The sequence below is a fragment of the Lupinus angustifolius genome, chromosome LG07 (genome assembly GCF_001865875.1).
Source record: "Lupinus angustifolius cultivar Tanjil chromosome LG07, LupAngTanjil_v1.0, whole genome shotgun sequence".
NCBI lineage: Eukaryota > Viridiplantae > Streptophyta > Magnoliopsida > Fabales > Fabaceae > Lupinus > Lupinus angustifolius.
Genome location: NC_032015.1, coordinates 3411499 through 3427764, shown reverse-complemented (window position 1 = coordinate 3427764; position 16266 = coordinate 3411499). Strand labels below are relative to the sequence as shown.

Below are 16266 nucleotides of genomic sequence, written 5' to 3'. Positions count from 1 at the left end.
ATACTGATAGTGGATGCCCCTGGTGCTAAGGCATTGCTTATTTATTTCCAAAAGCAACAACCACTAACACAAAATTTCACATATCTCATCCCACCCATTTACCATCATGGCCAATGAGAAGTGACGATGATACAATAATCCAAGATCAAAGCTTTATTTGGTTCCACCCCTCAGCCTCCTTGACATCCTCATCTACATTTCTCTACATACCAATTACCAAGGGATCAATTTTCTTCACTTAACTTTCTTGGAATCTCACTCCTAACAGGAAAATGGTTATCTCACCTTTTTAGTTATCAAATTTCACACATAATTACATTATTTTTTCCCAAAGAATGTGTAAATTTGAAGTGAAAAAATAGTGTTAAAATATCATTATTGATCCTAACACGCTCTAGAGAGTTAAATAAGTAGAGAAATCTTTTGGGTCCACCTAATGAAGAAAAGGAAAAGTGCAATAAGGCTCAGAAAATCAAATATCCTCAAATGATAAATTTATTAAAACGAAACAGATATATAAGCACTTTAAGATAGTATACTATAATCCACACTAAAGTTTTGTTAACATTTTTGGTAAATCGAGTTGTTCATATTCTATTTATCCAATTACTATTTGCTTAAAGATGCTTTCAAATTTCAAATGCAGGTTGATGAAGATGAGATTTACTGGAGACATAGAAAGGAAGATGAAGAGTTGGAATGCTCCCATAATTTCACTCACTTAATATCTCAGTTAGTCCAATGTTTTAGTGAGTACATTTTTCTATTCAAGCTTCTTTGCATTCTTGTAAGTTTTGTCTCTTTCTTAAATGAATATCTTAATTGATTTGTGTTTTGCATGAATGAGAAAATGTAATTGTGCCAGTCAAATACTTAAATTGGCAGATCATGCTGTTGGGGTCTATCAAACAGAGAAAAACATGCTTTTTTGTTTGCTTAGTCCTATCCAGGATTCACTTCTTGCCTTTTTATGACAGTCTTAAAGGAATGCACCCTCTGCTTCAAGTATTAGAAAACAGAACACAAATAATAGTTTGCAGAATGTATTGGAGGAACGTATTTTAGTTTTGCATTTTACTAGGTCAAAGTCTCTAACAATTACCTAAGTTCTTAACAACACAAAACTTGATGTTTCGGTCCTGTGTCATTTATGATTCAAGTTTTATTTACTTGCTGATCCATAATTTGTTTCATGTAGTTAATGCTATGGTAGTGTCACGATCATGGATTGGAGGAATCTTTAGCTGTACAAACACTAGACGATCATCATCTGAAAAGTTTGTGAACTATCCTTTGAGACCTGTTGAGGTAAAGGAAAAATGGAAGTTGGTGATTTTTTATAGATAATTATAAATCTTACCTTCTTATTGGACCCTGATTATATGATCCTCTATATCCTGTCAATGTAAATAAAAACAGGTATTGCTTCATGGTATGTTTATTTTTCCTTGTGCCAGACAATAGTTGAAAAGACTTGTCATTTGTTTTAATCAGTACAGCTATTTAATTCTAGTAATTAATAGGGAATCATAATCTGCAATATGCATCCTAGTATGTGTCTCACTATTATCACAGACTCATAGAACATGTTTCATATTCATGTCAGGAAGAGAAACTTCAAGGGCTTCAGGAACAGCTGCAAGTACCTTATGATGAGACTTGCTCTGATCATCAAGTACTTATTTTTTCATGCAGCTATCTTGCTGTCTTCTTTATTTAATTTCTCCGAATTCCCTCAGTACATGTTTGGAAAATACAGGCTTCATCTCTGGTTCATTTTTGGGTTTTATTGAAAGCACATTTTGCTATCTAGCTGCCTTCTCTCTAGATTTTCATTCTTTGAAGTTCTTTATAATTCATTCATCAGAAGTGGTAAATAAACCATCATGGCCATGTCCTTGACCTTGATAACTCAAAGTGCCATGACAGTATGAGTTCTGGCTGGCTTATCGCATCACCCTGACTTCTCTGTAACTCATTGTGTAGCTGCTGGTTAAGTTGATATCGTAGTATACATAATAGTTTCTTGAGTATTGTAGTTTGATTATGGAGAGTGAGATGTAATATCTTAGCTGGAATTAAGGAAGACGATTTGGTTAATGTTGTTTGTTACTCTCTTCATTTATGCAGATTATGCTAATTACAATAACAATAAAAGGGCGGTCCAATGTACAAGGCTCCCACCACCCATTGAGTGTTCACAGTAGGTGTATCGCAGCCTTACCCTGATAATAATAACTATTGTTCATTTTATTAATAAAAATGTTACAGCACGTGGTTGGAAATTCAGGCATATGTTCTCATTGTTCTTGGTAAATATTAGGGATAAATTCTGTGTTTGGCTAATTGGCTTTGAGGATGCACTTTGTCACAAATATATGTACGATGCATTAAGTTCATTTCAAAATGGAGCTGTTTACTTGGAATATCTTCCTCACCATTCCTCTTTTTAACCCTTGTGGCTTATATTCTCTTCGTTTCTAGAGAGGAAATGTGAACTTGTTTTTATACCTCATGTTATTTATAATTTTCTTCAGAATATATCTTTCTTCGCATTTACTCAATGTGAAGTTTCATCTCCGGTCTACTTGAGCCATATCAATTAAGTGTTTTTTGTTAATGTTATTAAAAAAATTCTCTGATCCTTAAGAAAACAATATTTTGTATAAGGCTAGTTCATTTATTGTTGAACATGTTTGATTCAATTATTTGCGATGTGATTGTTCTATTTTAGAGAGATATACTTTATTTCCTTGTGCCCTAATCCACCCTTTATCAATGCCATATCTTTCTAGATTTCCAATCTTTGTATTTCTTTATAATTAACGTAAGGAAAATGGTGTATTTTTTTAGCTTAATAAGACTGCCCCAAAACCCCTAAGGTATGTTGTGGCAACAAGTTCTTTCATTTGTGTCGGTAATGAGATTTTCGTAATCCTCATCTTGATTATTCAAGAATGTTTGATCCCGGTGAACTGAGATTTTAATTGGCTTTACAAACCCAAGAGCTTGATTTGTGCTGTGAAAATTGCACAGTGCTTCCAATATGAATTCAAGTTGCCTATAATTTGTTAATCTGGAAGAGACTCCAATTTGTTGGCTCTATACGAAATTGCAATATGAATTATGATTTAATTTTTGGTTTCTTTGATTAATTGCATTATGAATTTTTTATTCATATTGTAAAGTGGGATGGTATACTTCGGCCATGATGTCCCTAAATAGGGCATGACGTTATTTACAGTGTGAAAGCATATGGTATTGATGTTGCCTAGATGTCCCTAAATGCTTCTTTATTCATTATAATACTATATGGCATAGTTAAGACTATGTGATTGCTAAATGCAATTATTATAATATGAAAATGGATGGTATGCCTGACCCTAATTGCCTATAAATTCGAATTCAAATATGACCCGAGTTTGCTTGGTTGGCCCATATACTTGCAATTGCAGTATGAATTGTCTGTGTAAAATCAGGATGATATGCTTGAAGTTGTATAAGCATAAATGCGAAGTGGATGATATGTATGTGTTGTCCCTTAATCCCTTAACTGAAATGGCATGTTTGAGACTCGATAAGCCTAATTACAATGACAATATGACTCTATATTCATATTTCATAATCTTTATATTGAATGACGTGTTTGTGTTTGATAAACCTAGTTGCAATGGCAGAATGAAGTTTTTATTCAAAAACTGAATTTTGTATGGTATGTTTGACGACCCTTGATGCCTTTATCACGTCATACTATTTTGATATTTCTCTTCACATCTCTTAAGTTCAATTGAATGGTTTTTCAATGCCTTGCCTTGGCAAATCAGTCGATAGATTTGCCACATGAGGGAGGGGTAGTGTGCCACCTATTCTTCCCCATGTTACATCAGTAAAAGAAATGAGAATTACAATGACATTATTTTGGAGGTTATACTTCTTACACCCACTGCCCTTCGTGGGTTTCATTTAGAAATGCAAATTTTGTAAATTGAGCTTGTAGTTTTATTTGGTTACTTAAAAATATAAGCTTCATGAACATGGTTTTGAAGACTGCATATTTGTAGATGAGATTTGCAAATGGTGATACATCTGACATATTAATTATTATTGTATATATGCTTGCACATATTTTTGAATGGCTTATCTCACTGACTTCTATCTAACTCTATGTCTAGCCACCAGGTCAAGTAAGTTCGTCTTACAAATTAGGATTTCTTGTGTAGTGTAGTTTTATTATATGGAGAGTGAGATGAACTATCCTTTATGAAGTTAAGGAAGGGAAGTTAATTATTGTTGGTGATGATATTTTTATTCATCTCTGGAGACTATGCTAATAGTAATATGTATGGTGGAATTTCATGCATATAATCTCGTTGAAGAATGAGTGTGCATTGGGTGTTGCTATTTTTGGATCAGTATCTTTGTTGTTACTGGAAGTATCCGCTTTTATGCATTTTTTGTGAATTGAGGATTTGAATATTTCATTTTTGGTTGAGGGGATAGTGTATTTTGAGCTATCTAATTGCATTGACTTTGTATAAAATTGTAATTTGATGATATGACTTTACTAATATCATTCTAATATCTCCTACCAAATTTAGTCAAGTTCCTAATATCTCATGCTAAATTTGATGATATGAAATTACCATTCTACCTAATGAAAATCCACTCCAGACAAACTTGACTATTCTCCCCAAGCCCAATGGTGGTGATTTTGGGAGATTCTATAGTCTAAAAATGCTGGAAGATCCAAAAATTGATAAGTAGCTAACTTGGCTTGGCTCCATTTTGTTTTGCTTTTTTCTTGATTTAAAGTTAAATCGTTTTATTTATTAAATGTTAACTGAATCTTGGTTAAAATATGTAATATTTGTAATTTCATTCTGATATTATCTGATTGACAAAGTGGACCACTCCATCCTTCTTCAGAATAGTGCACTCTTCTTTGAGATAATTTTGCTGATGCTAACAACTTCCTATGCATGTAAAAGACACATTGTCATACTCTATCAGAGTTCTCCTTTAATCTGCCTTTCATAATTGTGATAATTTCCAAGTCACTAGAGATGTCGAGAAGATCAATGACCAGGAAAAGACTTACCCATAGCAACTTGAGATTCCTTTCAAGACTGTTGTGTTCTCTTGCAGGTAAGTCGTTATCATCGAGCTTCAGGGACATCTCTCTCTTTTATTGATTGAATTTCTGTATAATTGATTTAAGGAAAGTGGCACCTTTCATAAGCTAACAAATTCGATTCCAAAACTCTGAAAGCATGTTGAGGCAATTTCCGTAAACTATGATGTTGTTTGGAAGTTCTTTGTTTTTTCTTCCCGTAAATGATGTTGTTGGTTTAGTTGACAAGGTTGCTTCACTTGATTTTTGCAACCGTTAAAACTCTAGTGGAATGATAAATAAAGAGAGACTTCGATTTCTTTATATTATATATCAGAAGTGACATGTATCATCTGTCCCAAAACCCATTTTTTGCTACATGAATGACTTGATGTTGCTTCACTTCGATTTTTGTAACGGTTCAAACTCTGTCCCAGAAACTGTTTTTTTGCTACAGAAATAGCATGTTGTTGTTGGATTTTTTTGGGTGGCTGCTGGAAATTTCTTTTCCAGCAAACTGACATGTATCATCTGTCTATCCTGATTTATATATTGTTTTCAGTCTTGATGAATTCAAATTTAATTAATTGGCTATACAAAGTTACAGACCTGGACTTTGATTTTGGTTGTGAGAACTAAATCTAATCTGAAATCAGATGACCCTACTTGCCTATAGTTTGAAATCTGAATATTACCCTTTATGATTTCTGCATTCTCTATTCATAATCTTAAATGGGATTGTTTGGTGCCTCAAATGTAATTATGGTATTAATTTTTTTATTCATATTATATATTGGTATGGTATGTTTGTGGTCATGATGTCCCTAAATACAATTGTTGTATGGCATGCTGGATATATGATATGGATTATGCCTGGATGATCCAAAATGCAAATTGCAGTTCTGTATTCAAAATGTACATCATTTAGAATGGTATGTTTGAGCCTTTATCACACAAAATGCCATGACAGTATGAGTTCTGGCTTTGAGGATGCACTTTGTAATGAATACATGTATACATTAAGTTCATTTCAAAGTCTGGCTTTGAGGATGCACTTTGTAGTAAAATTATGCGTGATACTTTTAAGTTAATTTCAAATCTGGCTTTTTACTCGGAAAAATATCTTCCCTCACTATTCTTCTTTTAAAGTCTTCCAACTTTTTCTTTGTTTCTAGACAGAATTAGTATCTCAGTAAATTTGGACTATATTAAAGGTATTGCTTTTGGTGTGTATTGCAAATTCACTCATCCATTCTCCATTGGTTCAATCTAGCAATATGTGATGAAGGACAGGAGGGAAATAGTGTGGTACATCAGTATGTTTTATATATCTTAATTTTTAATACCATACCATATTTTTTCTTCTGGTGGAGGACATTTGTTCACATGAACACTTATATCATTGAAGACATAAAATCGTTCATGTGCTTTCATCTAACAATTTTATCTTTCAGAAAAGATGTTCAATTATCTATTATATGATATTTATCATTTTTTCAAAACATAGCATTCCTATTTCCTCTGATTCTTCTCAATGTGAGGGTTCATCTCCTGGTAGTCAAGTCTTTATTCCGCCTTTGACTAGTTTTGAGCCAGAGGCCAAATCTTGTGTCCTTGAGGCTATTTCATATCCTTCAGTGCCAAAGCATGCCCTTCACGCTTTTCAGGTTCTTAGTACAAATTGGTAATGTTTTATGTCTAAACGAGAGCTACTACCTAATAAGGTATTTGTATCACTTTTACTTTTTATTATATCCAGACTCCTTTTCATTTATTGATTTAATTGAAGTCACTTATCTTTGGTTTTAACCGGATTGTTGTTATTTTGTATTATCTCTGACCCAAATGTATGGAATGCTATCATGCCAAATGGTATGTGATGTGTCTGATTATCTCCAGGACTTATTTACAACAGCTGAGAAAGAGAATTCAACTGCTGATGATCATTCAAAAGGTTTCATGGATAATAAAACGAGAGGAGGGACTTTGATGGGGTTATTGAAGCATCAATGATTATTTGTAGAGGTGCCAAAAAGTAGTGTTGAAAATTTTATTGCATGCTGTAGAATTAGTTTAGTTTTAAAGAGGTGCATGGATAAAGTTTTGCCGATAAAGTAGAAGCTGTAAGAGCTTCCATCAATTCACATGTAATTAGTATAAATAGGTAATAAATATGATGAAAGCCTGCAAGCAAGTCTGAAAAAAGAAGCAAGTAAGGCAAATATAGTTTTAGAGTGCTTCACGTGTGTATAGTGTATTAAGAAAAGAAAACTAGTGAAGGTGCTACTGTGGGGCAGGGTGTAAATCTTTTTGATTAAATAATGCTGTTTTTTTTACAGGGGTTAGCAATGCTGATGATGATAAAGGTGGTATTTGGAGAAGAGAGCTTAAAATCCATTCTGAGCCTAATAACAATTTGTTGACTTTTCTAATCATCATGTGGTTTTTTCAACTACCCAAGATTAAGCCATGCATCTTCACTCTTCTCACTAAGCTGATTAATCTATTTCTAATAAGATAAAGTTGTGGTAATAGTATGTTATAAAATAAAGCAAATAAAACAAAATAGCTATAGAAGAGGGTAAAAAGGAATGAAATAAAAAAAGTGAGACTGAATTAGCAATGTTTACTATGTTTTGAGACCGAATTAGCAATGTTTATGTTTTAGATTTATTGGAAGGTAGGATCGTACTAACTTAATGTATTGAATTCTATCATAATTCTAGAATCAAGTATGCTTGGGCGAGAACATTATTAAAATGGGCGACTTCCTAGAAAGTCATTGTGTTGCATCTCTTGCAAAAGTTGTTAATGTGAGTTTGATTTATGCATAGTATGTCGTAAGTTCAGATAAAATGTGAACATTATGTTAAACAGATTGGAGTCCAACGTAAAATTTTGTTGTATTTTTACGATAATGATCAATGATTGATAATCTTAATGCTAGATTGTTGACTAGAACTCTAGAAGCAAAGGTTGTTGCATGGCTGCCTTCATGTTATAAAAGTAAACAAAGATTTTCATACTTGCATAATGAATGAATGTAAAGAAGCTAGTTCATCAGTCTAAGGTATGAATCGAAAAATCAAATATAGATACAAATTAATGAAAATAATAAACACAGTGATTAAGTGAAGGGTAAATTTCATGTACTCACAAGAAAGTAAGTGGGTTGATGAAAGAATATAGGAATTTGGCGATTCAAATTTTAAATTGTGATACACAATAAAAGAATATCAAGAAATTGGAAGGAAATAATTATTAGTAAACAACATAACACCATAGAGTATATATCTGCTTAATTTCTTATATTTCTTACCATCCATGTTTTTTTTACATGTAAAAGTCGGACAGGAATATTCAAATTATATTTTTCCAAAGGGTTAAGCTAATTCATGTGCTATATGCTTTTGTTATATCTATCAGAATGGGTCCACACTGAAGTAAACTAGACATATACTATGCATGGCAAGTAGCTCCTATTTATTAATTTATATGAATACATTACCCCTTAGATTGCATTATTATTTTTTTAATCACACGAGTGCATAACAAAACACTGATAGTGGATGTCAATGGTGCTAAGGCATGCTTATTTATTTCCAAAAGCAACAACCAGTACTTACAGAAAATTTTACATCTCTCATCCCACCCATTAACCATCATGGCCAATAAGAAGTAGTGATACAGTAATTCAAGATCAAAGCTTTATTTGGTTTCACACCTCAGTCTCTGTGACATCCTCATTTACCTTTCTCTACATACCAATGGGTCAATTTTCATCACTTAATCCTTTTTTTGGAATCTCACAAGGGCTGCTCCTAACAGGAAAATGATTATCTCACTTTTTTTTAACTATCAACTTTAACACATGATTACTTTATAACCATTGATAAAAAATTTCAAACATAAGGTTGTTATATTTAATCAATGATCATAAAATATGTGTAAAGTTGAGTTGAAAAAGTTATGCGAAAATATCATTATTGATCCTAACACACTCTAAGAGGACAAATCTTTTAGGTCCTCATACTGAAGAAAAGAAAAAAAAGTGCAATCAATGGTCCAAGCAAAGGCTCAAACAACCAAATATCCACAAAGGATTAAACTTTAGTGGTCAACTTGTAAAGTAGAGTGGCTTGGTCCTTTCAGCCATGCCTAATACCCATAAAGTGATTAAAGTCATGATGCTGAACCCTTAGTTGCTTCAACCATGAATCAGCCACACTCAAAAGTGATACCAGCCTTTCATGGTCCCTACCATAATTTCCTGAGACCCACACATTTCCTTCCATCTTGTACGTGGCCAAACCAAATGGTGGCAGTGAAATGCCTTCACCTTCCTTTCTCTTCACGTGTGCTCCCTCAGTATGATCATCATCAAGCTCCATATCTATACAAACATGACCAAAAGTTCCATTCAGTGGATATTCTTTTTTACAAAGCCAAATTACAGTTTCTTTGGAGTGAAAAAAGCAAAGTAGTTGTACATAATTATAGGAGTGAAACATGGATAAGGAATACCTTGGAATGATGATGAAAGTGTGTGATAAGTGAGGAAGCATGTAGAAAGGTCCTTAATTGTTCTTCCCATAGGGATATGATATATTGGGTACCTGAAAACAGTAACCATGAGTTAGTATTTATTATCAATTTATCATGATAAATGCTCATACTAACTAGAAAGCCTTGTATCAAGTATTTTTGTTGGGATCAAATTCCAAATGTATTAAACCATCAAGACTGGATCTTTTGTAGAAGACAGAATATGTTCAAAAATTCGGTATAGCTCGACAAGAAGAGAGTGAAACTTAATTACCAAGCTACTGCCATCCAACTTGCTGGTGAAAGATCTACACTTTTTAATGACATCAATCCTGGGTATTTCTCTGCTAACTCAGTAATCTGAAAGTGAGGAAACAATTGGTCAAAACAATGGAATCTATATACTTCTTTACATTACTGGTTATGCAAGAAAGGTATATTTTAGTCATGTCTCTAATTTCACAATCATAGGTCAAAAACTCAAAAGTCACAATTTATCCTTTATGTATTATATATGCCTATCATGAAAACATTGGTGTTCAAAATACGCCTCTGAAAGATGCTATTCCTATTCATATGCCTAAGTAAGTAAGATTTGACAAACAAGAATAAAACAAGGCCTAACCTTATCCATCAGAGGAACTCTTCCGTATGGAGTTGATCTTTCAAAATACTGAAAATAGATGTGACCCAACCGGTTATTCAAATGCCAGAGGCAATCTTGCTCAAATCCTCCTTCTTCTGATGAAGTTCCATCCCACTTCCATGCCTTATCGCACTCGCTATCATCGCTGAAACAATCACTGTAAGAATCCCTTGTTTCAAAGTCACCCGACTCGGCCTCTTCCCTGAAATGCTCATTCAAATTTAAGCATGAAGTTGCAGCATCAAATATTGAAATCCTAGCAATGAAGCGGATAATCATGCACAACATAGTTTACCAAATTACTCCCAAAAACAAAAACAACAAAAATCATAAGCATAAGGAATCTTCGACCATAAGAACATTAGCACCAAATAGTTGGTGCGTTTGGTCATAACGTATCATTTCAACACAAAAAAAGGCATATGATGCAAAATTTGTGGTCACATAAAGTTCATGTGAAGGGAAAATATAATCATGGGGAGAACATTGCTCCATTGATGGGACTTCTCACTTCTCAACTCAAATTAACCAGGTACAATGTGACTTTGCAGATAACAAGAGTATCAGACCGAAAAAAGTGTATGGTTATGCTTTATGATATATATTGGGGACAGCAATGGAAACAAAAGCTTTTGAAGTTTTTTTGGTACTACCATGTGTATCTTTTTACTTTTTGTGTAAGGAACTAATATTTTTCACGGTTCGTTACTGTCACTCCAAACAATTGTTGCTCACAGAAATCGAACCACTAGACCAGCGCCTTGTTGGTAAAAACAATGGAACATCTTGAAACAAAAATTCTTGATTTTGATAAAATTAGAAAAATTGAGCAACCCCACATTGATGATCTTCATATGAACATATATTTACCTGAAACTGGTATTGCTGGTGCATATTTGAATTGCAGAGAGGTAAGGCACATAGTATTGCACAACCATTTCTCCATTTGCCAAAGTGATTGGAACTCCAGCTCCATAAGCACTCAACTCATCAAAGCAATTCCAAAGATCACTCAAGGTGAAATACTCAACCTTTTCTCTCTCCCAAGGGTGCCACAAACGATTCAGGTTTTTAATCTCATGCTGCCAACAAAAAAGCAAAACACACAAAGTCAAAACCAGTCATTCTATGATCATATATATGAGAAATAAAAACAGGAAAAAAAAACACCTTTTGTAGAAACTGGGATTGTACCACAGGGGTGGTAGAACGTAGGAGGCAATCAAGGTTAGACTTAGAATGCATTGACCCTTTATCAAAAATCATAGCTTTGCTTTAGAACAAGAGAGAAAAAAGATAACCCAAATGAAGGAAGAGAGAGAAATTGTGTTATTTGAAAGAGAATTGAAATGCAAATGACCCTCCGAAAACAAAGACTTGAAAATTTTGACCTTTAAGACAACGAATATTTTCCCCGCAAAAATCTCAATCTAGCTGTCCTTTTGATCTCTTGAAACACCAATCTTTCTGTATGTATGAATTCACAGACAGTGACTTCACAAACAATGTTGTAAATTCAACACATTACACGTAAACACAATAACAAGTTTCTCTCTTTTACAATTCAAGCCAAACAAGTCTTAAAGAAAACTCAAGCCTACCCTGCTTTGTTCAACATTTAAGATAAAGCACTTCTAAGTATAACACGTTCACGCTATAAGCTATAACCTTAAACCTTGATAAACCAGACACGTACGAGAAAATGAAGATTTTTTTCCTGTATTTGAACAGAAAAAACTAATGTAAAGCGTTACAAGGACATGGTGTTTATGATGAAATGAAAGTTAAGAGACATTCAAGTATAAATATTAGGGAAAGTGTTGGATTAACTATTGCCGTAATGCAAAAGAAATACATATGATTCTTATGAAAATGATATTTTCTGATTTTCATGTGTCTCAGCTAGCTAAAAGAATAGTTTCATAAAGTTTAGTTTGGATATTTTCTTTTATGAAAATGATTCTTCCGCACAACTTTTTAGGATCAGGTAATAAAGAGAAATAGAAAGATAAAGAGTAGTTGTGATCCATGGTGATAAAGAATAAAGAGAAATAAAAAATTCTCCTATATAACTTTTTGAGTGTAGGTAATATAAAAGAAATGCAGTATAAAGAAAATGTAGAGATAGATAAAAGGAAAGATGAAGTATAAAAATGTAGGAATATCGTTCTCCTTTTCTTTTATATTAGTCTTTGAAGTAGTTGCTTTTGATGGTATTTTGTTTGTTATACAACGAGGTTATCCAATAGATACAACTGTGATTAGTTTTGTTATGATGCATAAAGATTATTAAATGAAGTTTTGGTAATATCAACAACTTCTTTCTCATATACACTAATAATAACACAACAATTCAATCCATCAAAGCCTTAATATTTTTTATATGTTTTACACATGATAAATATTATTATATTACGAGTGTAATATATATGTATTATTGGTTTAAAAATTTATATATACTTAATATATCATTCATTTATATTTATATTTATTTTTTTTTGAAAAGTGTGTATCACTCTTATCATGCATTGGTCAATACCACAATTATTGTTATTGTTATTTTTGCAATCATCTCAAGTAGGGGTGAGCATGAGACGGGTTAAAGCTTGTCCTTATCCGGCTCTAAATATTGGTCGAGTCACTTTTTTGAACTCGGACTCGGCCATATACCCAAAGCTAACCCAACCCTAAATAGCGATCGAGTCAGCCTTAAACTCGACCCGACCCTAGACCGAATTAAATATAATGCATACTCATTTTAGATAAAGACTTCTCTATATTATTTATTATTATGAATATGTAGTTTCATATATAAAATGATATATTATTAATCATGTATATATTATGAAAAATTAAAGAATAAATGATACTTTCGACCAAAATGGTATTATTACTATACACATTTGAGTAGAAACACATACAGACATGATGAGCGAGTGACCCTAGGACGGGAGAGGTCGGGTCACGACCCTGAATATTGACTGAGTCTATTTTTTGAACCCGAACTCGGCCCTAGACTTGATCAGACTCGACTCTATTTGAACTCAATCATAATCAGGCCGTGCCGAGTGAGCAGGTAGGATCGGATCATGCTCACATTTCTCATACCATCCTATGATCCTCAATTTTCAACATGAGACTATCACTATTACCTCAATCATCACCATGTTTGATACTTGGCAGCTCTATTATAACTTTGCAATATGGTAGTAAAGAAAGAAGTCGTGGGAAAAGAATTTTCATGTTTAAGCATAAGAAAGCAGCCATACATTGTACAAGAGTTCAGGTACTTGTTGCAGGTAATCTTAGGCGGTATTTTGCTTGCATTTCTATAAAATCTTAATTGTATCGAATAGAGATCACATCTTTTCAGTGTGTCTTTAACTCTGTCCTTAATTCTCTTTCCATTTAATAAAATTATGATAACTATTTAAAAAAATTAAGTTATGAAAAACAGAATTAAAATTATGTCTTATTTTTTATTATGTGTTTCACAATTTTATTAAATGAGGCATGATTTTGTTAAATTGTATCATCCAACAGCAGCCCCAAGGCACAGAAGAAAAGTACACCATAGAAGATCATCAACTCACCTCACATTTCAGTATTAAAATTACCAACTAATTTTGTCATTTTGGGCCAAACAAACGCTTGATTTCTTGCTGATTTTCCTTCTAATTTCTTTCATCATTTTGGTGTTAACTGAATATAGTTGAACATTTAATCTCATTATAATACTTTTGTTTTCTATATTTGCATTATTAGTAAAAGCTAGCCTAAGGGTCAAAATCAAATTAGAAGTTAGGATATCTGGTGAAGCGAATTGGCAGCAAATGTTTAAACTGTCTTAGTTAGGTAACATTAACAAAACAAAACAAAAGTTTACTATATATGCATTTGTCATAATACAGATTTATATCCACTATTCATTAGTATATAACAAAAACTAAAAAAAAATTAATTAGGAAATATTAAAAGAAAATCCCCCCCTAACTGTATTTTTGTCCTTTTTGATTTTATGTAATTAGTAAGGTGTTAAGATAACAGTAGGATTAAATATATTTTTATTTATTGAAAATATACATAATTTTAGTTTTAATCTGTGAAATATATTTTTTGTTTTGATCTTTATATATTTGAAAACTTTGATTTTAATCTCTATTGAAGATATAGCTAGTACCCATATGTAACACGTGGTGGAGCCACTTGTATTATAAGGTGTACACGTGCACGTCCTGAAAAATATTTCTATATAAAATTACTCTCAAAGTTAATATTTTTGTACTCCTAATTACACTCATGTCATTAAATTGATATACATTTTTGATCATTCATATCAATTTGCATCATTTGTCTTTGTGTAGTTGATCTACAACTAATACTAATTGATATTATGACCAATTATAATGCTAACACCTAACACAATATCATCATACAAATACTAAAACCAAAAAGTTTATTATAGAGACTACGGACTAACAAAAAATATGAAAACTTGTAACAACATTTATTATAGAGACTGAAAACCTATTTAACAACTAAAATGTCGACTAACATGCAAAAAGTTTTACATATGCAACTCAATGTCATTCTCCCTTCAAATTCATTCACCGCATAATTCTATATTCTTCACTTAAGTGAAGAAGTTGAAATTTTGTTCGATTTTCGACTTTCTAACTTGATTTTAGCTTTTAGTTTTTTTTCTTCATTTATTGCTATTGTAATATAAATCATCTTTAGGAGTATTTAACCAAACAAAAGTTATTCATATGGGAGAGTATGAATAACATTTTTTATTTTATAATTATTTGGAAAAAATCAAACAAATTTATCCATTTAATTGAGAGCGTATCAATAAAGGAAATAACAATAAATAAAATTTATGAGACCCTCATTTTTTATCTAAAAAGAAAGTTATAATTTATTGTTCAAAATAGGCAATGAATTAACATTTAATTTCAGTTTTAAAAAGGACATATACTTATAACGATATTTCAATAAATAGTAGGATATACAACTAGAGAAATGCCTATACTCCTTGGGATTGATTTGGTGTACCCCGTGCAATTATGAATTATCTGGCTTCAACTTTCTCATATTAAATTGGATTGTGCATAAATATCAAAGATTTAACAAAATTTGATATTATTTGATATTATCTCATAAATTTGATATTATTTAACAAAAGATTTAACAAAATTGGATTATGCACAATCCAATTTGATATTATTTATGAATTATGAATTAAATTGGATTGTGCATAAATATCAAATTAACTTTCTCATAACATATTCTCATATTAAATCATTTCCATATTTCTTATATTATATTACTAAAATCACATTTTATATAAATTAAAAGCACATTTTTGAAACGTGAAATAAATAATCTGAGTGTATATGATATTTATATTAGTAAAGAATCACACATTTGAGTACATGGCAATGATATGTGTTTCAGGCTAGAACAATGTGATGTTGTGAGAAATATGAACAATTAATATATATCAATGAATTTTATTTGAATAATTAAAATTTAGAGATATATGCATATGAATTTTTTAAGTAATTATGTGACCAACAACTAACTTTTAATTATAACAATCTATAATTTGTTGTACGACCATATTTATTATTCTCACAATTTTTATATGAAATATATTCTCATTTGAATCCCTCTCTAGAGTATGAATCATACTTTCTTCGCATGTTTAATAGTTATGCTATTTAATCTCAAAAAAGATTAACTCCTTACAAAAAATGAGAGACTATTCTTAGTAATACTAAAAAAACTAATAAAACAATTATCTTCTTAGTGTCTTAACAAACATTTAAGAAAGAAAAGTGAGAATGTTATCTTCCAAATATATTGTTTGCATAATTTAATAAATACTAACTTTAATTTCCAGTATTAATTTTCAAAACATGTCTATAGTAGCATAGTGCAAGTATATGTTATGAACTAT

General features: G+C 31.8%; 2 protein-coding genes across 2 annotated transcripts; one reads left to right on the top strand and one right to left on the bottom strand.

The window, feature by feature from the left end:
* Window positions 1041-2263, top strand: LOC109351822. Its single transcript, XM_019593459.1, has 3 exons — window positions 1041-1308; window positions 1607-1675; window positions 2131-2263. Exons 1-3 carry the CDS (start codon window positions 1129-1131, stop codon window positions 2227-2229), a joined length of 348 nt encoding a protein of 115 aa, XP_019449004.1. The 5' UTR covers window positions 1041-1128; the 3' UTR covers window positions 2230-2263.
* Window positions 8681-11763, bottom strand: LOC109352363. Its single transcript, XM_019594321.1, has 6 exons — window positions 11472-11763; window positions 11172-11383; window positions 10281-10503; window positions 9930-10015; window positions 9635-9726; window positions 8681-9503 (listed from the first exon to the last, which is right to left on the bottom strand). Exons 1-6 carry the CDS (start codon window positions 11565-11567, stop codon window positions 9259-9261), a joined length of 954 nt encoding a protein of 317 aa, XP_019449866.1. The 5' UTR covers window positions 11568-11763; the 3' UTR covers window positions 8681-9258.

Bases quoted from the DNA above. Each gene is read 5' to 3' on its own strand.
- LOC109351822 (XM_019593459.1), top strand. From the start codon at position 1,129: ATGTTTCGGTCCTGTGTCATTTATGATTCAAGTTTTATTTACTTGCTG. The intron at 1,309-1,606 runs GTAAAGGAAAAA...TATTCATGTCAG, and splicing joins ATCCTTTGAGACCTGTTGAG to GAAGAGAAACTTCAAGGGCT. The intron at 1,676-2,130 runs GTACTTATTTTT...TCATTTATGCAG, and splicing joins AGACTTGCTCTGATCATCAA to ATTATGCTAATTACAATAAC.
- LOC109352363 (XM_019594321.1), bottom strand. From the start codon at position 11,567: ATGATTTTTGATAAAGGGTCAATGCATTCTAAGTCTAACCTTGATTGC. The intron at 9,727-9,929 runs GTAATTAAGTTT...TACTGTTTTCAG, and splicing joins AGTTGGATGGCAGTAGCTTG to GTACCCAATATATCATATCC. The intron at 9,504-9,634 runs GTATTCCTTATC...ATGTTTGTATAG, and splicing joins ACTTTCATCATCATTCCAAG to ATATGGAGCTTGATGATGAT.